The sequence below is a fragment of the Marmota flaviventris genome, chromosome 1 (genome assembly GCF_047511675.1).
Source record: "Marmota flaviventris isolate mMarFla1 chromosome 1, mMarFla1.hap1, whole genome shotgun sequence".
Classification (NCBI taxonomy): domain Eukaryota; kingdom Metazoa; phylum Chordata; class Mammalia; order Rodentia; family Sciuridae; genus Marmota; species Marmota flaviventris.
In genome coordinates, this window is record NC_092498.1 from 53118090 (window position 1) to 53142456 (window position 24367).

The 24367-nt window shown below is 36.1% G+C and overlaps 1 protein-coding gene across 2 annotated transcripts in view; it reads right to left on the minus strand.

The window, feature by feature from the left end:
* The window catches only part of Grm8 (glutamate metabotropic receptor 8), a 754509-nt gene that overhangs the window by 274759 nt on the left and 455383 nt on the right, over positions 1-24367 (minus strand). For both annotated transcript variants that reach the window (XM_034635666.2, XM_071607761.1), the window contains exon 6: positions 3387-3587. In XM_034635666.2, coding sequence (XP_034491557.1) covers positions 3387-3587 — 201 coding nt within the window. The remainder of the gene's footprint in view (positions 1-3386; positions 3588-24367) is intronic.

A 24367-nucleotide genomic window follows, 5' to 3' on the forward strand; every position in this document is an offset into this window, starting at 1 on the left:
CTTTTGAGAGAACATCATGTAGCTCACTGATCCTGAGAGGAACTGGAAGCCACATTGTACAACACTGGAAGTAGCCCTGGGAAGCCCATTGTTTGACAACTGATAACAGTATGCTAAGACCTTTCCAGTGTATAGTATATTTTTTGTATTATGTATGGTAAGCAGCGCTGGGTCTAGCTGAGCACCTCTGGGCTCTTCAGGAAATTAAAACTGGTCCTGAGGAATACGTGGTGTGGCCAAAAGCCCCTGCATTTCCAATTTAGGAAATAGGCTGGCTGTCCCCCAGATGAGAACAATTGTCACCAACACAACCAACTCCACAATGATCCAGTGAACATTGAAACATAGTTGTTTGCTAGATTTCCAAAAACAAATTACAAACATCTACTTACAGTACAATTCCTGCAAAGAGCAATGATATGTAAGTCTGCAGGACAGAAGTAAGTTCCTTATACAGCTACTGGGACCCTTCAAGGTAACACCAAGTCCAGCGAGTAAAACTGAGAAGTGTATTGGCCAGGGTTACACCAATCCCTTCAACCCAGCAGCTCTTACTTCAACTGATCAAAATGTCAGATTTATGAGTAGGAAGTTAAAATTTTTTAAAAAGAGTATAAGGAATATGTTCTTCATTTATTCTTCTCAGAGTATGGTTCATCCCACATCATCAGAGTGCAAAAGAGTTACAAATCTAGATCAAGAAAAGGTCTTCCTCCTCCTTGAAAACACCTTTAATGAAGTAGCTTTGGTTTTCCAAACATTACATTTCTCAGTTTTGATTATGGGTACAGGTGCAAAATAGCTGAAGAGAAGGTTTTGACTTTTGCTGTATGATTTTGTTAAATAGCATTGCTCACTTGACTGTCAAAACCCCATATGATACTTTTTCTTGTAGAAATAATTTCGAAGAAAATTTATTCTCTTTTGAAAAACAGATAGACTTGTTCTTATCACATAATTTTCATTGTAGGTCCCTTTGTGCTTTGACTGCGTAGGAAGCTCAGAACTAACACAGGCCCTTATTTGGGTTACAATATTCATTTCTTCCTCCTGTAATAGTTTTGATGATGGTATACTCCTATTCTCTTTCATTTTTAAATCATAAACAGGCAAAATACTAATGATGAATGAACATTAATAGATAAACCAATAATGAAATAAAATAATGATGAACATCCTGAAAATTGAGGAAAATCAAGAGAATTATATAGTCCATGATAATTTGCCTATGTTCAGGCCTCTCTCCCTTTATCATCAGCTATTGGAATACAGACAAGTCTAAAGCCTTGCAAAATAAATCTCTAAGAAGCTCAAAGAAATTCAAGTTCATACAGTAAAATTCAAGTATTTTCCATGACTCTTCTCCATAGTGTACTTAATATTGCATCAGACAGAGTACTGTTGTACTTCAGTAGGTTCCTATTATTTTTCAGATAAGAGCAAACATTAGGAATTGCCTAAAAGACCTCACATGGTCTCATATCACTCTGTCTATGGCTCCACCTTAGACATGAAGCTCCTTCAGATTTCACCTGTTTATAACTCCCTAGATCAGAGAAATTTCCCTCACTATAAACACTAATTCCAGCACCTCTCCCTTTGCAGCATTCATTGTAGGTAATATAATTATAGTTTGGGGTTGTTTATTTGACTGGTTATCTAAGTTCACAAAAAAACTCTAAATCCCCTTGACTCACCAATAATATATGTTTAGCACCTATCATATTGCTGAGCAAAGTATATGTGTTCAATTAAACATCTTGGCTGAATTAATGAAGTGTTATATTTGCTTCTCTGTCCATAGTGGATTGAAAGAAAGCAGATTATGGAAGGAATCATGCCTAAAGGCAAGAACAGCAGCCAAATTCTGATAATCTAGCAGGGGAAATAAAACCTGTGCAAAGTGGACAGGAGAACTCAGAGATCATTGGTGTCTAGAGGCAAATTCTGTTAATAGCCATTAGACATGCAGACATTCTTTAATAGTCCATAATAGCACAATTATATTATAGTATGGTATAATAATTGGAGTCATCAAGGAAGGGTTAGGTTTTGATCTATGGTTAAGATAAAAGGGAAATTAGTAATTCACCTTTAGAATGCTTTCATCAGTGCTTCTTGAAAAGATTTCCCTTTCTGAAGGTGAGCCTCACTAATTGAGAAAATTTCCTCATTTGCATTCTACTTCCTACTTCCTAACACTAATGGATAAATGAAGTGTTCCCAACCTCACATTAGGGTAAATAACTTTACACTGTAACAATCCTCTTGCTCAGTTTGATAACTGCATGAAAATTATTTTCAAACTTTTCCTTAGTGTTTATATTAACCAAAGAATTAATGCCATGTAATGATTCTCAAATATTTCTGCTAGAAAGGAGAATATTCTGTGTTGAATGGAAACCAAATTCTGCCTTATGTTGCCTGAGAAAAAGCAAAATAAGAAGTTTCCACTTGAATTCTAAATTGAAGATGACCTTGTGCTGTTTTGAGAAAGGCTGGCAGCTGAGGTCACTGGAGTGCATTGTGATAGACAGTGCCGCGCTGTGCGTGGCTCGGAGGCATGTCCATTGTGCGGATTACAGCCAAACTGAAAGAATTAGACAGCTCAGAGCATTCTATCATTTCATTTGAAAATAATGGTCAAAGTCATGGGCAGCAACCATTACAACTCTCATGAAAGAACAGCAGCATTCAATAATTCCATCACTTCAGACAGGGTAGTTTGGCTCTTCTCTACCTAATACTATGAAACCAGGATATTCTATAACAGCTTCTTGTGACAGTCGCAGAAGCAAGATTCCTTCTTCTACAGTAGAAAAATCCTATCTACACAGCATTGTATGCAGCTCTTTGCTTCCAACTGACTAAATCATTGAGAGAAACACAAGGAAAGAAAAGAAGTCACAGAAACTCAACACTCTTAAGAATATAAATATAGAGCCACTCCAGATCATCCATTTTCTTCAAGTCAATTTACTGTTTAAAAACCTTAAAATGAGTTTCAAAACAAAACGTCTATAATCTTTTCTCTAATAATGGCACGAACAAAACATTTTCAAATAAATCTAATCTGTCGTCAATGGTTTTGAATGAGCCTTCTAAGTTGTTTCTGAAATAGCAATATTTAAGTAGAATATTTTGATTGATAGAGGCTTATTTTTAACTTTTGCTTCTTTCAGAAGCAGATTAATGGTAACATAAAAAAATATGTTGAGATTTAAAAGCAGGTGGAAAAACTCACACTTCTGATTAAAAAGGAGAACTGTTTCTAATCCTGTGCTTTCCACTCTGCCTAAGTATCTTCTATATATAGGGGGGACAAAAACATCCTGTCACTTCTAAAGCATTTAGAGACCACAAAAAAAAAAAAAGTTGCAACTTACCATTAAAATTTACAGCCCTAATATAACCAAGTAGCTCCTTCCCATCAATGGTGCTCATCCGTGGGCAAAGGCCAATGTATCCAGGACACAGATCTTTGTGCATATTGTGCAGGGCATAAGCCATGGAATACACCGCATCGATTACAAATTGGACCTTCCCTTCCTGTTCATAAGATGAATCCCGAGCAATTCGCTCTAGCCCTGCAAAATAAAAGGAAAACCATCACTTGACATTGACAGATTTCAATAAAAGATGGCATTAGCACAAACATTTCAATTGTCTGAGGTACTTAGTATATTTAACGAAATACAAACTATTAGATTTTACTTCTGATTAATTCCACATTATTGAGTTTTGTTTGTTTTGTTTTGTTTCAGTGCTGGGGATCAAATCCAGGGACCTGCACATGCTAAACAAGCACTCTACCATGGAGTTGTATCCCCAGCCTCCCAGCCAGGTGGTTTGTTTTCTTTTATTGGTTTTGGTGCCAGGGATTGAACCCAATGGCCCTTAACCACTGAACCAAATCCCCAGTACTTTTTATTTTGAGACAGGGTCTCCCTAAGTTGCTAAGGCTGACTTTGAACTTTGCAGTCCACCTGCCTCAGTCTCCTAACCCACTGGGATTATATATAGGTGGGCACCACTGCACCCAGCATCACATTCAGGTTTTTAAATTGGGTATTGAATTTGTTTCTTTAGAAAGAGCAGAAATTATTGCATTAGCAACAAAAAGATAAAATATAAGAGAAGTATAGTTTCATTATCTGTATTTCCACCTTATTAAATTCCATTATGTCATACATTGTAGTAATTATATAACATTTTGATAGTGACTAGATCTTTTAAGTAAAAGGTAGAGAATGTCATTCTTTTCATCTCTCTGAGCTCCAAGAGCATCATTTGATTAGCGGCTGAAACTAAGTTCTGGGGGGGGAAGGGCTGGGGTTGTAGCTCAGCATTTGCTTCACGCATGTGAGGCACTGGGTTCAATCCTCAGCACCACATAAAAATAAGTAAACAAAATAAAAATATTGTGTCCACCCATAACTAATTTTTTTTTAAAAAAGTAAGTTCTTCCCCCTTCAGATCTGTTCTTGTTTTGAATATGCTGTATTTGGGAGCTTTTTATAACTATTATATGACAATGTATTGTTAAGTGACTCCAGTTATCTTTAAAAGAATCATTCAATTTATTTTCTCTTTGATCTCAATTTTCTATTTAAATTTTCTATTAAAAAGATGTAGATCTCTCAAAATGAATGTCAAAGTAATTGTGCCTACGTTTAGGCAAATTTAGGGCTGAGAATTGTCATTGGATAATACTTTTAGGCTGGTCTGGAAGCAGAGATTTTTTTTTTAAATGGAAGATAAATTAGAGCTCAACTATGGTTCAATGTTCTTATTTTGAAGATGAGGAAACTAAGACACATGGAGATTATACTTATAGTTCTATGGGTTACATAAAAATTTGTGAAACATCCCCAGGTATCAGACTGAAAACATAATATTCTCCCCTTCCCGAGGGGAAAAAACATTAGTGGGTGAGAAGAATCGGGGGGCATTCAAGAAAGAATTACAATAAGACCTAAAGGGTTCTTTAAGAGAACAAAAACAGAGCTTCTTCCACATCCTTCCCAAAACTTATGCATCAGTAACATTTGGAGAAAGAAAAATCAACTTTCCCATGGATGTTAGTTCCTAATCTATAATATATCCAACAAATATTTGTCATTTTAATAATGCAAAGATCTGCTAAATTTAGAGTTGAATTCAAATGGCTGTTTTATATTTGGTATTTATATTCTCATAAAACCAGTTACTTTCTTTAGTTATTCATTTTTATTCATCCAGCCAATCATTGGTATACCCCCCACCACACCCATGATGCCCCATCTCAATCAATCACCTTTGACACTCTGTTCCTTTCAGTGCTGCTGACTGTGTTCTAGTCTCCACAGTCCATCATGATACTCTTCCCCTTTAACATGGATTTTCTGATTTTTCTCATGTCTCAACTACCCATTCTGCAAGGCTATTTCTAACCTTAGAATCTATTCATTTTCAACACTGTCAACTATTCCTATTTCTATGTCCTAGAAATATAAATTGGAATCCAAAATGTTGTTATGAGTCCAAAACAATAGAATCAATTTATGGTAATCAATTTAATTCATTTTGGAAATTAGTTCTTTGGAAGATTAGTTTTCTATGCCTTTCTTAGCACCTAATTGCCAGGCTCACATTTTCAATCACCTATCATATGTCTAGGTAGTCTGATTCTAAGTCACACTCAATGTCCAAACTCAGGCAATCATTGTAGGGAACTGCATTATTATTTCCCTGAAACTTCCTATTGAGACTTTTGTAAGTTTGGAGACAAAGATGATCAGTTCACACAAAAAGCATCTTCAAAGTTTCAAAAGGCATGCTCTCTCCTTCAGTTTGCCCTAGTTGCATAATCTGAGCTCACATCCATGCAGAAATAGGAATGCTGTTCTGACCCTTTCACCCCTTTCAGCTCTTGCCTAAAATTTCTCTCTCACAATTTTAACCTTAAAATAGACTATTCATAAGTAAATATTTAAGAATAGTTACAGACACTAAATAGATCCAGCTATTTTTAATAGACACTTATCAAGTTACCAACTGTTCTGGTAAATTTCAGGACTGAGCAGTTTCTCAGGACATGGCACTGAAACCTAAACAGACCTGAAAAAGCCAGGATGGTTACTTATAAAAAAAAAATTATAAGTACTTGTAAGGTGGATCCCTGAGTCTAGATGGATATCCCTGGGTGTCATTGACATTGCATCACTGAACCCAATGACTAAAAAGGAAGACAGTGAAGCCCAGAGCATTTGTTCCCATGCTCAGTCATCTACATACAGATTCCTGAGTACCACCACCCTAGATTGGCCACATCAGAACTTCCTGACTTGGGCATGAGGAGAATCTGTCATTTCAAACACTGCCCCAGACTAGTCTGAATCCCCAGATTCATCTAAAGATAAACTGGTATCACATATGAATCCATAGCTTTTGGAAACCACTATCCTTCAATAGCCTATACTTTAAAATATCAATATAGATTTACTGTTTAGATATTACTTTTATGGTATTAGAGTATCAAGATGAAAATAATTCTTTCATGGATGTGCAACTAGAAGAAAACCTCATCAAACCCCTCCCCACTTTTAGAAAAAGACCATGCAGCTGTCCCTCAGTTTCTCTGGGAAATTGGTTCCAGGACCCCAGCAGATACATTGTTCAGGGATGCCCAAGAACCTCTTATAAAATGGTGTAGTATTTATAAATACCCATCCTTTATATCATCTGTAGATTATTTGTGATATCTAATACAATATAAATGCTAAATGAACAGATATACTACAGTATTTAGGGGATAAAGACAAGAAAATCTAACCTGTATATTTTCTATATAGATGCATTTTAAAAAAATATTTTTGGGGATGGGGATGTGGCTCAAGCTGTAGTGCACTCGCCTGGCATGTGCAGGGCGCTGGGTTTGATCCTCAGCACCACATAAATGTAAAATAAAAATGTTGTTTCCACCAAAAACTAAAAAATAAATATTAAAAAAATTCTCTCTCTCTCTCTTTAAAAAAATGTATTTTTGATCCATGATTAATTCAATCTCCAGATGTAAAACATGTGGATAAGAAAGGTAATAGTATAATTCCCGGTATCTATATATTTCAAAACTTCTATCATGTCCTTAGACACACATGGAGGCCTGGAGCTGGTTTCAAATAGATGCTAGAAAGATATGAATGATCTATAAATTTAAAAAACTCTAAGGAAAGGAATAGAAAATGAAGAGATGGGTCGGTGGAGAACATAGGGAAAAGCTTAAGCACAAGGAGAAAAAAAAAAAAAAACCAAAAAACTGTGCAGGGACTTTTTTAAACAGAGATGTCTAACATTCCAGGTTAAAGCTAATTATATCACTGCTCTGTCAATCTCTCCACTATACACACACACACACACTCTCTCTCCTCCTTTGTAAATATTGCTGTTTAATCTAATTTTTCTTTCTTCTGTTGGCTTTAAAGAAAAGGGAGGGTGAAGGATGTCTATGTTTCCATTTCTAAAGAGTGAAGTATGGACAACAAGCACAGAACTGGCAGAAAACACCTGAATCAAACTGTTTCAAAGGAAGCAGTGACTGTGAGAACATGAAGGAATTTGGAAATTTCACAACATCCATGGGACACACATCAGAACTAGACAAATACAAATATTTTATATTTTTAAATTTTCTGTATCCCCAAAATGTCCTGGATTTAATATATTATAATTTTATTTTAATGCTATTATAATTTGTCGATCTATAAAGATATTCCTTATCATTTAATAATGAAGATAAATTTATATACAACACTTTCCTGATTAATTGTAATAAAGCAACCTCAACATAATAGACATAATGCTCTTCTTCAGCTCTTCTTTAAAAAAAAAGGTTCAACTTCATATATAATGGATTTATATGCATTCTTAAATTCCACACCACTTTATTAAAGGAAATTATTTAATTTTCCCTATTCAAACCATTTATTTTCTTGGCTAGTTATAAAATCCAACTTGTTTGAGTGAAGATTTACTATTATATCCAAATTGTGCAGTTCCTAAAGTAAAAATTCAGAAGTCTGTCTAGTGACTGGTATCACATATGAATCCATAGACACCATGAATCATTTTATATAAGCCAATGTAAGCACATGGTCACAAATGGAAATGAGGTAGGACAGAAGACAGGACAGGTAGGAAGCAGGAATTCGGGGCAACACTAGAGTGGCCACAATTTAAATTCTAGATTTAAAGTCCACTTTTGTATGGACTTAAAGTCTCGATTTAAAAGTCACTTTTACATACCTTGACCAGAAAAAACACCATTAAATCATTTATTAGATCTTATCCACAGGTGCACTAATATGTCAAAGAAGAAAAGAAACCACAGCCCAGTAATGGTCGACATGTCCAGTTACCTATGAAAGGAGAACTAAAAATACCCTTAGGTGATTTTACACATGTAAGTGTGGCTAACAGGCAGCTGATTCATTCCTCTCCAAAGCCTGTACTCCTCCTGCCTCTCAGATGTGTGCACTTCTTTCTTTCACTTAGTAAATTTAATCTGCACCTCACTTTGACCCATCCTTAAGTTCCTTTCTGCAAGGACATCAAGGACCCTCACTGAGTTGAGGTTCACCACCATTTTGGGAGAACTCCTCAGGTGTGATAAAGACTGAAAGAGACTTTTTAAATTAAAATAGAAATAGTATATTTCTCTTCAGATTCATCTAAAGATAAGGTATTTGTCTGTTCACTAAACATGAGTCTCATGAAAATACTTAAGATTTTACTGCAGCTAGAGGTGGATCTTCACTTCCTATATCTGATTCCCTTATTCATCCAAAAGAGGAGTTTAGGAAGCTGACAGGAACTTATCAACTTAATTTGCTGTAAACTTTCATTATGCCATAGTTTTTAAAGTTAGCATTAATGTATTGCTATAAAGTGCTAAATTTTGTCAAAGGCTGTAGGTCAGCCATCCATTTAAAACATCACTGATTGTAAAGTTGTGGTGTGTTTTAGTGTATAGCTTAAAATTAACAACATATAGCAAAGTATTTGCACCATGGGAGATGGAGTCAGGGAGATGGAGTCAGCCTCATAAATTTTACATCAAGATTGCTTGATGCTTACATTAATGAAATCTCAAACTTCTCACTCTACCTCATGTTCCCAGAAAACATGGGAAATTCTTATTGGTCCAAGAAATACCACATGTACTTCAGTTTAGGTTTTCACCTGCCACAGTGCATCTTCTTGGCTTTTGTTAGGTCTATATAAAGTCAAACCAGCTCAAGATTGCAAAGCTTTGTATACAGTAAAATGTGAGTGCCTAAGAAGAGCTCAACAGGAATTTTAAACTCTTTGATGCACACATTACTGTTGCAGAGCTCTGCTTTCTAAGAATTTCCCATTTCTTGGGCTGGTATTCAGTTTTCTAAACTGAAATGTCAGATGGCTGTTTTCATTTTCCTGAAATTAATCATACAAAATTTCCAATATTAATGTGGTAATGGTCTAATAAACAGCAGTCAATTCAGGGCTGCAAGAGGAGGAGGAGGAAGAGGAGAAAGAGGAGGAGGAGGAGAAATAGTCTTGTCAGTTGCTTAATTCACATGAAATCAAGCATCCAGTTGATTGCATTTTTTATTACTGACTCTGCTTGGGGTAGAAATAATCTCAGACTCTAAGTTGCAATTGTAGGTTAGAAAATTTTTTTTCTTAACTTCTGACTTTTTTCTTGAGTATGGAGCAATTGTTTTAAGCAATTACATCATTTTCTTGGAGTTGCTGTGGGGACAATGGTAAGTGGAAGAAGAGAATTTGTGAACTTTACATGAATAAATACATTAATATGTAGGACTGGATTTAAAAGCCATTCTGAATTCTGCAAGAGTTCTATGACTAACTAGTGATAACCAAGAATAAGGCTTTCATGCTTCATCTGTGCTTTCCCAATACTGCACATACATGTTGTAATTGCACAGCACAGTGACACCTAAATCAGTGAGAGTCTTGCCAAAAAACTGTACTGTGAACTAAAGAGTAATTGCCATCAAGTAAGCAAAGATAGCTCATTTTTTGCTGAATGCAAACTGATTTGAGTTCAAAGATATAATAAATGGAGCTTGGGGAAGGAACTTGAGCAGCATGCTCAATTACACAGGAATGTCTCCTGAGCACTAGGGTACCCACATAAATATGTACCCCACACACACTGCAGGGGCATGAAATCATGGACCCTGAGATAAAGAAGAAAGATAAATTGATGGAAGCAGCTGGCCCTGACAGAGGACTGAACTGACAGTAGACCAGTTGGGGTCCAGTTGGGCCCCCACTGGACAACTTGAAACATGTGTAGCACCAGACACATTCCTGAACCTCACTCTACCCGGTTTCACCTGGGAACATAGCCTACCCAGGCCTCCATGATGGGGTTCTCCCTCTCTCAGCCTTTTCCACTGGTGCCAACCACCTATCTGTGCCACCATAAGGTTATTAACTATATATAGCATGAGGTCTCCAAACCACACGACCTCAATCAGCTGTCCACTCTGTCACTCTCCACACTAGTTCAGATGCTTCCTTCCCAGCTTCCAAGTCTCAAGTCACCAATTTTGTTTTTCAGTTTAACAACTTAGATTAGATCATGGAGTGTCTCTAAATGCTAGACACAAATATTGAAATCACTTGAAACAAGAGCCATCGTCAACACCTAAGATTATTGCTGAGAATGAACTAAACAGTGAATTGAAGTAAGCATAAGCTGAAGGTAGAGATGCAAATCAGGCAGACCACATAAACAATGGAAATAGGATGAGATAGCAGAAATTAAAAGTACAGGAGTAAGAGAAAACATATTTCAGATATACATGTTTGTTAATATTTAAAGAGTGTACTAGCACAAGTATCAAAAGTATAAAAGTATAAAAAAAATGTAAGCTTTTACAGAAATGCTAATAAAAATTAACAAATGACAATATTGGCTTGAAATGTACTGAAATACACTGCAAAAAACTTTTGAGCAATTTTCCAAACTACAAAAAAAATTCATCTTGCTTGTGAATTTTGGCCATGCATTTGAGATAAAATCGGCATAAAAGGGCTGAAATTCACAAGCAAGATGATTGGGTATTTATGATGAAAGACAAAGATAATAAAGTTTATAAATGCATACTTACAAAATGATAATAGGGTATTTTAGCCTTGGAGGTATGTGTGTTTATGTCTCTATAGGATTTCTCTATGAAAATAACAAGTTCAAAGGAGAATTCCACACCTACAGTTTTGCTTTTTGGATTCTATGTAGGCTTTGTCAAGGACCTGTAGAGACAGGTGTTTGGGGCTAATGAATTCATTTGAGCCTCTGCCTTACCTATTTACAAAGGGCAGAGGAAATTGAAAGGTAAGGGTCCTTTGCTGAAAATCACCTGCTCTCTACCTTCTTCTGTAATTTAAATGCAGTAGCAAGAACTGAAGGCTCTCAACTGCTTGAGGACACATCAGGAAACACTTGTAAATCAACCACTGAAGAGCTCTAGATCAGCTCACAATAACTTCTCTCCTTTGTGCTGGCAGGAAGTGGAAAGTACTTTAGGCAGGTGCCAGGTGTCCCCTTCAGGTGTTAAAATATCCATGAAATGCCCTAGGGTTTCTAAAACACTGAGAAACCTAAAGTAAGTGGCAAATAAGATTAAGAGCTTATCTTCAGGCAAAACAACCAGTTTAAAAGAAAGACTTTACAGAAGAGCAAGTTATTTCACAGATAGATCTCTAAGTCCCTAAAGAAAGAAAAGGCTGTTTGATTAAATCCTGTCATTTGCATTTTTCTACATAATCATCTTAGATCGTGCACATAAGAGACAAAGTATGATTCAAACAATGAATAAAACTATTGCTGATGGTGAAGTTTCTCTCTTTAAAGTATATTAAAGACATCCCTCTTGAGTTAGTCAGTTTTGAATCACTGTGACCAAAATACCTAACAAGGACAACTAAGAGGAGGGAAAGTTTATTTGGGGCTCAGGGTTTCAGTAGTCTCAGTCCATAAACAGCACATGCCATTGCTCGGGCCTAAGGTGAGGCAGCCCATCATGCCACAAGGGCATGGCAGAGGAAAGCTCGGGTGACAGAAAGAGAGCAGGAAGGGGCAACAGGAAAGATAAGCCTCCCACCAGGGCATGCCCTCAGTAACCCACCTCCTCAGGCCATGCTCCATCCGCCTACAGCTACCATCCAGTTAGTCCATTCAAACTAGGATGGACACATGAGATTTCAGCTCTCACAGTAATCATTTCACCTCTGAACATTCTTACATTAACACAGGAGCTTTTGAGGGACAGCTCATATCTGTATCATAACACCCTTCTACAGATGAATTCAAATTTTCCTATTAGAATTTCCTGTCAGATGAGACTTGTAATGTTTCCCTATCCAATATGTTACAGTCACTATAGACCCTATGGCTTGGCTTAGGATTTGCCTTTCAAAAATAAATTTCTTTTTTTTTCCTAATTATAAAAGTAACACATGGTTTGACTAGAAAATAAACTTTTATAAAAAAGAAAGTAAAGAACATGCATTAGCTCCCATCTTAGCCACCATATGCACATCACTCTGGTGCCTTTCTACGTTTCTTTCTCTGCCTCTTTAAACATTGTGATATGCTCTTTTTTAAATGTTGTATTCACTTCGCTGATGGTAAGAACTTACCTATATTTTCCTGTAGGAAAACTATAATTTTTAATATTGTCTTTAATCTTTAAGATGCTCATATAACCTTTAGTTATTTAATGGACTTAGATCTTTTCATTTAATTCTTTCTTGATTCTCAATGTGATATTTGGGGCAGGGAAGAGGTCCCAAATATTTTTCCAAATAATAAGCTAATTATCCCACTACTATTTGTTGAATGTATACTTTGTCCCATTAATGTATGTAAAGTCACTTTTAATACATATCAAATTCTTATAAATTCTGGGATATATATCTGGAGTCCCTGCTCTACCCATTTTTCTCTTGGTATGTCAATACTGTGATTTTATGATGTTAGATCACATCATTGGTTCATTGGTTCTATCATACTCTTATTTTAAAATATTTCTTGACTAGTCTTACTACTTCAAGAAATTGTATCTTTCATTAGGATTGTATCCATTTATAAAATTAATTGTAGGAGATTGACAAACTTACAGTATTGAATTCCCATTTGAGAACATGAATTATCTGCTGAATATATTCAAATCTTGGAATCCTCAGTAACAATATATCACCCACATTATTTCTTTTTAAGTTAATGCCTTGATATTTCATATTTTGTAGCTCTACAAAAGAAGAATATTTGATTTGATTTGTAATTGGTTATTCTTGGCATAATTCATAAATTTTGATTCACTTTTAATTATCAAAACTTTATTCTCCTCTTCTTTAAATTCCATGCCTCCTGGAAGGCACAGATTAGGTCGTGTTTCTTCTATATGACAAAGGAAAAATGCAAAAGAGTAAGGGTTGCAGAATGAGACTGATCAAGATTTTAGACCCTGCTTCGGAATCTTATATTCTTCACTCATAAAATGAGAATTTCTACCATTTTTGTGTGTGATGGTTGTGAGAATTAAATGAGATAATATAGGATATCCAGGCCATTATGTAGTAAATAGTAACCATTATAAAGTGTTATATTTAACTTCTATAATGTGCAACATTTTTCCAACCACACAAATGTAAAAAATTGCAACAGAAAGTGAAACCAGGTATTCAGATTTGTATATTCTTCAATAAAGACGAAAAAAAGGTAATTTAGTTTAGTGGTTAGGAACACCCACACTGTATCCCATCTTCCTGGGTTCAGATCCTAGTTTCACCATTTACTAGTTATGGGACTTTGAGTAACCTGCTATGTTTCAGTTTGCTTAACTGTAAAATGGGGATAATAGTGGTATCTCCTCCATAGGGTGGCTGTCATAATTAACTGAGTCAAAGTATATGACAGTCTAAAGAAGATGTGGAAAGCCACAGGCACTATATAAGAGGATGCCATTTTTCTTATAATCATCTTACTATCATCACTCATTAAGCTTTGTGATATACTAAGTACCGAGTGGGATACAATAGTAAACAAAAACTGACCTATCCCTTGGGTCATAGAGTGACACCAGGGCTAAGATCTGGAGGATAAATGGGAGTGAACTAAGTAAGCAAGGTACATAGAAAGAGTACAAAAGCAGGTGACAGCAATGGCAAAAGCCCAGTAATGGGAACCAGAAAAGCACAAAGGGTCAAAACAAGGCCAAGGAGGCTGAGACTGAGGCAGCAGGCTCTCTCAGAGGAGGGCCAAGAGGAGGCCAGACAGAGCCCTGCCAGCTACACAGAGTCAATTTATCTTCTTCCTAAGAACAATGGAAGCCATAGAAAGGTGGCATAACCTGATTCCCTATTCAGAAATAGCACTAGGTCTGGAGACCAGGTAAGAAGGAGGAAAGCATAGATGGGAAGGTCATTCGGGAGGTAATTTCATAGGTTGGACAGGAGTGTCCAGTGGCAATGGGCTCAGGTGGTGATGAAGAAGGAGAAATATGAAAGCACTTGAGACTATTAGAAGATAAAATTAACAGGATTTGGATATGGGAGATAAAGCAAAGAGTGGTGCTAAAAATGACTTCTAGGTTCCTGGTTTCTATATTTGCATCAGTCCTGATGCTGTTCAGTGAGCTGGGCAAAGCTGTCTACCCCAGAAACATGGTGTCCCAGTAAGAACTTCACACTGGCCTAATGGGCAATCAACACAGTGTGTCTCTTCCTATTGAGACAGGACAAAGAACTTCTAATAGCCTTCTCTTCCTAAAACTCTGGGTGCTCTCTTGACACTATGAGACTACTCTGCCTGACTTGCAGCATTTGTATGTTCAGATTTAAGGATCCAACATTGGGTTGTCCTTAGTCAATTATTAACAAACTTCTTGGATGTAGGGTATGGTGCAGGAACTGGGGAAGAAGGTGGCATAGGAGTTGTTTCCATGACAGACATGGTTCCGTGGCTGACTTCAGGGTGGGGAGGCAGCTCAGTGATACAGCACTTGCCTACCATGCATGAGGCCCTGAGTCCAATCCCCAATGACACACACACACACAGAGAGAGAGAGAGAGAGAGAGAGAGAGAGAGAGAGAGAGAGAGAGAGAGAGAAACAAAACAAAACTGACTTCAATCATCTCATTTTCACATTCCTAGTATCATTCTCTTACTAAATATGATAGTCTGCCTTTAATATAAATATAGGAAAATACAACTCTTCTCCTCTCCACTCTAATTCTACCTTCCGACTCCTCTACACTGTTGTTTGTTTTCAAATGTTGTCAACAATGAAGGAATATCACTGCAGAAGACATGTTACCAGAACCTAGAACTGGTAATTCATAAAATAGGAATGCCCGTGAAAAATGACTTAGAAAACCATCCCCGTCTGCTTTCTCTATACTTTGTGACATACTCTATGAGTGTTTCTTGAAATCATTGTATAATACATTTTCAAAATTAAGTGAAATCAAGCACATCACAAATAGTAACAGGAAGCAAGGTTTCTTAAAACCTTTATTTCAGTAATGAGATAGGTATTCTGTGTTGTCATACACCATAAATTATTAACCTAGAAGGTAGTTTTAAAACATTTGAAACTCACTAACTTGTTTAATTCTCTTATTTTACAAATTCTGAAACTTGGACCAAGAGACCAAGTGAGTTTCCCAGTTCCAGCAGATCATGGCAGAGCCAGCTTAATACCATGACTTTCCCTTTATGACATGGTGCTTCTTTTTGGCCACACTTTCTTTCGTGTTTTAATTACATTCCATCAATGATAAGCAAAATTCAAAGGAGTCTCTAAATGAGATTTCCCATGAGGAATTAAAAACCTTGAAGGAATAAGTGAATTATGGAGAGATGAATAACAGGAAGGTATAAGTTGTCTGAAAGTTGTCTCAATCCAATGGTAAACTGTATCAGGGAAAACCAACTGCAGAGAATCATGTTGTTGTTGTTTTTTTTTTGGTTGACATGGCAAAAATCAAAGAATTTTGTAATAAATACTTAAATTTTAAAAGAACACAGACTAAAAATAGATTAACTATAAGACGCATATACTTTAAATAAAAATTTGATAGTATCTGTGTGTAGTACTGGAGCACTCAGATGAAACAGGAAAACAATTGTTGAATGTAGAGCACAGTCAAATTCTCTGGATGACTGACTAGGTCTTTCACTTTTCTTCCCAATTTTAGGGGTCACTGCACAGGCATAGGTATAATGCCAGCGCCTGATTAAAGCAGGTCGCAATCTGTCTGGGAGAGTTTCAGTGCCATCCTTCACAGGGACAGGGACCAGACAAGATGACCTCTCTTGTTGCCTTCCAATTAATTCAGGTGGCCTCTGCTTCTATCAGACATCTTCAGGGAGGATGCAAACTGAACCCTCACTCCAACTCCTCAACAGGGATCAGTCAACGCAGAGGCTGCAGACTATTTAGTGGATAAGCAGGATTCATCTTGCAGTTATAATTTTCTTATTTATAGCTTGTTTCCAAGTATTAGTTCCCTAATCATCAAAACCCCATGGAGGACAGGGGCTGGATCTAACTCCTCTGAGCTCTTGCTGGTCCTGGTACAGCACCCTAATACATCTTAGACTAATGTCAATGTTTGTAAACTGACCTGAACTGAGTTTCTTGATAAAGAAGTATATATAAATAAGATAGCCCTAATTATCTTTCCATAGGCTCTTGTTCACTTCCAATATTCTATGAAGTACCATGCTAGGAAGCTATTATAAGACATATTAAAGTACAACTATAAAACATTGGTTAAATAAACTATATCTATACCTTCTATTTTTATTTTCATAAAAGGTAGTCAGAAGGAGTATTTATTTTTTGTTTGTTCTTTTGCGGGGGGGTGGGGGGGCAAGTGTTCCTCTTCAAATGGACTAGCAGGACAATTTCCATAATAGGGGAAATAGATCATCTGAGACTAACCGCCTTAGACAATGTTGAAACAACAGATCCAAGATGAGGTGAGTGCTCACGTGACAGCTCATTGCAAACGCTCATAAATCATCAACCTGTGGTTGTATTTCAACACTTCCCAAATAATCAATAAAACATCAGTATTCATTAAGCAGAATACATACATAGCATTACCTGTGATCAAAAAGTGAGGCTTTTGACTAAAAATTTAACTAACAATGGAAATGGAGTGAATTAATTTGATGAGTCTTTCCTAAAAGGAAACCTAACTAATATAAAATGTGATATTCTTCCACAGCACATATGAACTAAATTATAGCCCTTGGTTTACCTCTAGGTTCCATAAGGACCTAGAAAACATTCCAAAACAGAAGTAGAATTCTGGCCCAGGAAAAACTGAATGAACAACCCAGAATCTATTCTAACAACAAACTCTGGTTTCACCTTGAGAGATGGAACAAGACCTATGAGACTCTTTCATTATTACCCTTGTATGCAAATATGGAGAAAAAAAATGAAAATATTTTCATCTTTAAAGTTTTATACATGCAAATTCAAAAAAGAATTGAAAATATTTTCATCTTTTAACTTTCATCACATGCTTTGAAAATCAAAACATATTTTGTGAGAAAAAATTTTAAATAGAAATTTGTTAAATTTAGAATTAATGTGAAAATCATAGCCCTAGATACACTTTAAATTTATTTCTAACAAATCTGTTTTCCTCAGTGATTTATTTTTGATACTGAAATTATGTTACTGGCACCAAGGACTAGATAGAAAATAGAGAAGGCTTGATAAAATTACATTTAGATATAAAGGCTCAAGTGTATAAATGTTCTGAAATAGCCTTCTTCTTAGAAGCTGAAAGAAGACCTATGATTTATAGGAATCTGTCATAAGCCAACCACCATACTAGACAAGTTGGAAATGTTGCTGCATAACTTGAAATAAGTCTGGGAGGCAAGATTTATTATTCCCATTTTTGTATAAGAAAACAGTCTCAGAAGAAAAAAAAAAACAACCTGCCCATTACCAAAGACTTAGAAGACACACAATCAAGTGTCCATATTGTGTGTAGCTCTACTTCAATTGTTCTTCTTTTTCTTATTACAACTAATGTCTATGTAAAGAATAAGCCTACAAATAATGTTCTGAATTTAGATGATGATATAACTGTGACCAGATCCTTGGATAGACACATCTCATTTAACACCAGTCCTTTAAGCATCTAGTAAACATTTGCCTTTAACATTCTATTACAGTCTTGTGTATTCAGATTCCATATAAAGTGGTATTTTGTTTTTAATTTGTGAGTTTTCCAATAGTCAAATGCTTTTAGGAATGAGACATCCTCAGGTATTGGAAACACCTGGTAAACCACTCACTGCTTCAGAGCCAGGCTTCTTAGAAGACAATTTGTGACCCTACTACATCATTGCAGTACACATCCTGACTCCTGCAACCTGACTTGAGCCCAATCACACAAACCGTGGCTACCTGGGTGGAGATCATTGGTTGTACCTTGATACCAATCCACCACTTCCTACAATGTATTGGGACACCATATAGCAGGTCTATAGCAGGACACAGTGCTGACCAGATCAAGGACTTCATTTTCCAGCTTCCTTTGCAGCTAATTTTAGCTGCCAATAGCTCATAGGCCAATGTATAATGTGGCAAATTTTGTGAACCTTTCTTGAAAGACACAGTTATATAGCCTTTGCCTCTTTATCCTTTTTCATCCTTTCCTCCATTCTGCCACCTAAAATCATGATGTGATCAATAGAAACTCACCTGATGTCTAGCACCAAGAGCAAAGCACTGGACCCTAGAGATGGCAAAGCAATGAACTAGAAGGAGCTGTGGTCCCTGAGGCCTGTTTAGGGCAGAACCACCTCAACATTCCTGGACGGCTTCCTCTGAATTGTACCAGGCAAAAAAATTAAGTTCTATCTTGTTGAAACAGGTGTCATTTCCACTCTGTTACCTATAGCTGGGCATAACCCTAAATGATGTAAAACCAAGCTCTTTCTTCATTTAAGCCCAAGGACAGTGACATGTTCATCCCCCCCATTTTGACTTTTAATTCTGCTAGTCTCTTGAGGTTGCCTAGTACAGTAGGAAAAACTTTAAATTTATCATAAAAATTCCTCTGATATCTCTGTTATGTCTGACAAATAATGTAACCTCTCATAGTTTCAGTGTCATCTGTGAATGAGGGGATAATGACCCCCTACTTCAAAATGCGAAAACTATGATTTCTACAGTATTCTTGACCTATTTTCATAAAAGTCACTTAAGACATTTAACTTTAAATGCCTTTTAACCTGAGTACCTCTATAATTTTGCCTCCTCACTGAATCAATGAACATTCTGAGTGCCTTCAAATAAACCAATTACTGTTCAACTGATGAATGGATAAAGAAAATGTGGTGCACATACACACTCGAATACTATTCAGCCTTAAAAAGAATAAGATAATGTCATTTGAGGCAACATGGATGGAACTGGAGATCATTACATTAAGGGAAATAAGCCAGGCACAGAAAGACAAGTACGACGTGATCTTACTTATATGTGGAATCTAAAAACATTAATCTCATAGAAGTTGAGAATCAAATGCTGGTTACCAGAATCCAGGGAGAGGAGGAGGAGGGAGGGAGAGATAGGAATTGTTGATTTATGGTACTGAGTTATAGTTAGATGGGAACCAGAAGCTTTGGGGTGCTATTGCACAGTAGAGTGTCTATAGATTACAAAAATGTACTACATATAGCAAAAAGCTAGAAGAAAGTGTTTTGAAATGTTTCATCATAACGAAATGGTAAATGTTTGAGGACATAAATATGCTTAATTTGATTTAAACATTTCACAATGTTACTTGAATTGAAACATGATACCCCATTAAGATGTACTATCTTTATATTTTTGTATATGTTAATAAATAAATATATAAGGAAGAAAGAAAATAAAAACCTTTTGTTGAGAGCCACAGTTTAGTCAGAATGAGGCCTGGCATTTTTGCCAGAGGGAATGGTTGAAAGGTGACCCTGCTCAGGGATTAGGGCAGCTCCTGGATTAGGGCGGATCCTGCTGGGAATAGGGCAGCTCCAGGATTAGGGCGGATCCTGCTGGGATTAGGGCGGATCCTGCTGCCTCAGGCAGTTGAGTTCTCGCGGGGTTCCCTGAGAATCGGGGTTCCCTGAGGATTGGCGCTTGGAGCCTGGTGGAGGGAGTATGTTCCTGGAAAGTGTGTGTAGAGTGCCAGTGAGAATTCGGGAATAAAGAGTTGCTGTTTGAACCTACAAGGCTTTGTGGTGGCTCGGTTATTTGTGCCCAGCCAGACTTTGGCAACCTTTAAAGACACTCTCCCTTTTGTTTGTTTTTTTCAAAAGTTATCTTTGCATCCTATTTAATTCAAAGCAATGCCTTTAATGGTCCACAAGGACAGGGACTATGGTTATTTTAATTTGTTTCATCTTGAGTGCACACAGTAACATCTCACCAAATGTCAGTGCCCCCTCTCCAAACCTCCATGTTAGTCATTCCAGTGGCAAAGGGTCCTTCCCATTGCCACATAATGAAAAGCAACAGGTAGAGTAAGGTCTTACCTTTATAGGCCACCTCATAGCAACCTTTTGTCTTTTATTTTCCAACTATAATCCTAAAGCGACAAGTAGTTATTCTATTTCACACTCTTATAATCTCATAATAAATACAGTAAATAAATAAATAAGACTCAAAGTTCCCCAAAGTGGTTATAGTGGGCATGTATGGAATTTCAGTCGATTTGTTGGTTATGATACCCTAATTTAGAAGTAGATCAGTTGAGTTGACAAAGGTTTCTGAACTGTGTGACTATTTTCCACTCTTTTCTCAATTAACTTCATATGGTAATTTTCAGTGCCATATTTTTTTTCAATTTGTAAATGTTACTTTTTGACACAATATTGGCTCTTCCCTGACCCCATATTTAGTACATGTCTCACCCAGAGGAAACAAAGTTGGTCTTAGTGCCTCTTGCTTTTGCAATTCTAGCTCATTTTTCTCTTCTGAAGAATCATCATTCAGATACTCTCATTCTTGCCCAACAAGTGTCCCACACCAGCAAGGAAGACTGCTTCACATAGAAGTTTGAATGATGGATGCTGCCCCAGGGTACCAACCAGAGAGTATTCTGTTAACACTTATTCACTTCTGGACTCTACACCATCAGGTCCAGAAGTTGTACATATATAGGAAATAACAACCAAATATATATGGGCATGTAATTTAACTATGCTAAAGATGACTCTCTTCCCAGATTACTAGGAGTCAGCAGGAAGAGGAAAGAAAATGATTCTACAGTGTTCTCTTAATAATTGGATACCAGTCATTTTAAGTTAAGTGAGCACATTTAACTTTTAAGCAATTTGTTATGTTCTACTCTGCTAATGGAAAGTATCTTTCTTCAAAAATAAAATTTCACATGAAAAAAATATTATGAAATGAATTACTTTTCCCTCTCAAACTAAGAAAATGTCCCCCAAGATTCCTCTATTCACATTGCACTTATAAAATACTTACAAAATAATAGTTGCTATTCTGGCTGAGAAATTTATTAATTAAATTGGTATTTATTAAGGTTTTGCTCCATTTTAACTTCTTTATAAGCTTTCTTGTTTTGACTTACTGTAACATTGACTTGCATACCTCAATTTAATATTAATCTTTTATTTCTATTTTTGGATACTTGATAGTTTCTTACATATATATATATATATATATATATATATATATATATATCACTGTATCTCAATTATACAACTTGTGCAACTAAGGAAAATTCCACTGGGATTCAATTTTTAGTTAATTTCATTAGTATTCAGAGAAATTTCTAAAATTTTTTGTTTGTGATCAGTTTTATTCTCTTAGACAAAAGATATCACCTGAAAAATTAAACATACCACAAATACCTAATGACAAGGGAAATCCGTCCACCTAATTCTTTCTATCTGAAAGTATCAGCCTTGAAAATGGACTTGCTTCTTACTTTCTGCCATGAAACTTCAGTCAAATCCAACAAAAACAGCAAGTTGCCTGAACATTGTAACATTTAAAAATCTCCTTCAGCCAGGCACGGTGGCGTACACCTCAAATCCTAGTGGCTCAGGAGGATGAGGCAGGAGGATCGCAAATTCAAAACCAGCTTCAGCAAAAACTGAAGTGCTAAGCAACTCAGCGAAATCTTGTCTCTAAATAAATACAAAATAGGGCTAGGTATATGATCAGTGGTCGAGTGTCCCCGAGTTCAATTCCAAGTAACAACAACAACAAAGATAAAACTTCTTTCAAATATTCTTTGCATTTATTTTATTCATTCTCCACCATCTTCTTAGTATTTACATTATTTTAGTCTCATTTGATTAGCTCTTATGTCCTAGAATGTAGACAAAATTCGTTCTCCCCCCTACCTATTACAATGATCAAAAAAGTACTATTACATTAAAAGACATAGAAAATCAATTATCTTTTACCCTACCAAGGGCTTTATCATAACTCTGCAGGTAAACATATAATTACTAGCATACCAAGAAAGCATTTGGACTAATTAGACATATACTGTAGTAGACGATTCACAGATTATGCCTTTGAGAAGGCAATCAGTTTGGTTAGGTCAATTTTTAAAGCATAAATTGAGAGAGAGAGAGAAAAAAAAAACACTCTGCAGCTTTGTTTTGTAAGCAACGTAAATGCAGCCTTAGTGAAAGACAAGCTATTCTTCACACAGAAATAGATTTTTCCTATTGTCCAGAATATATGTGAAACCCGTAATATGTGGCATTCTAACTTTGAAACAGAGTTTTTCTGAGCTATCTACATATTATCAGGGAAGAGAGAAAAGTAGAACAAAGAGAAAACACATTCCGAATGACTACAGATGGAGAAACCAAACATTTTGTTTCAAGTATATGTGTCATGTCCCTACAATGATTTATAGCATGTAGTAGGATAATTGCTATAAACATCTTACATATATTACACTTATTTTGCATTTCTTCCTTGCCAGAAGCCATACTGAAATTTAAAATAGCCTAATAATATTTAAAAGACCAAAAAAAAAAAAAATCACAATGATCCACAAAAACAGAATAATTACTCTTCAGTGGGGAGAACAACAGAGGGATTTTCTCCAGCTGTAATCAGTTTATAATTATGGCCCTGCAAACAAGGCAACATATAAAGAAACAGCAAGAAACTCCTAGTCAGCTTCAATGTTATAAATTTATGGCAGCTTCGAGCTTTTTATCTTCACGGCCCTGACAGATGATGGAAACTCTGCAGTTCTTAGGCGGCTGCTCTCTTCATCAGGACCAACATCCAGTCGTACAGGTTAATGTTCCACAGAAGTTAATTTATTTTTTAAAAACATTGAAACCCCATAGAGCATGACAAATAACACAGGTTTAAAATATAAATAACTAAAACTGAGCATTAGGAGAAAGTAGTTCCTTATTTGTTGGTGACAAATAACAAGCTTGAATAAATATGAAAAATGCTCTCCCTAAAATAGATGGATATTATCCGATATCATGACTTGTTAAAGTTATGTCATTCTAGTGGAACAGGAACTACAGGTCGCCTCTGCTATTCCAGCCAGTTACTTCTTCTACCCTGTGAGTGACTTTGGGGACCAAGTTTGCTATGTGAGTTACATCATATAGATCAGATCAATATCTCTGCAAAAGGAAGAAGATGAAGTGATTCAAAGACTTGGATCACTAAACTGCTTCCCAGCTGGCACTTTGTAATAGGAAATCCAAATATTTTATTTGTTTAATTCCAAAACTGGTCTGTATGAGAACATACACTGAAAGTCATTATAATGATAGACTACATTTTTTTAAAAAAAGCAAACAAAAATGGATATTACTAGCATGGTAAGTATATATTAAGACCTCTTACTTAAGATATATTCTTAAGTGGATGTATTCTATTTCCTAAGGAGAAATTTATGTTTATGTCACTTCATAAGGATATGAAGTGACATAAACATAAATGATATGTTTATGATAGACAACACAGCCATTCACACCAAAAATTTAAATTATATGTTGGAAATACAGTTTTGCATTAGTAATTATTCATATTGTTGTATTAGCCATTGTTTTAAACTATTACATTAGCATTTTATTTAAAAGTTTACTGTTTCCTTAAGGACTAAGTCCTAGAGGTAAATCAGCTACTTTCATATGACTGTGCTAAAAAAGTCAGAGAAGAGGTATTTTCCAAATCCAAGACCATCCTTGGATTCAGGACTGCACTAATGGTGGCAGGAACATATGGTGAGAACAGTCTAGATTCCAAACAGGTGGAGGTGAATGAGAAAG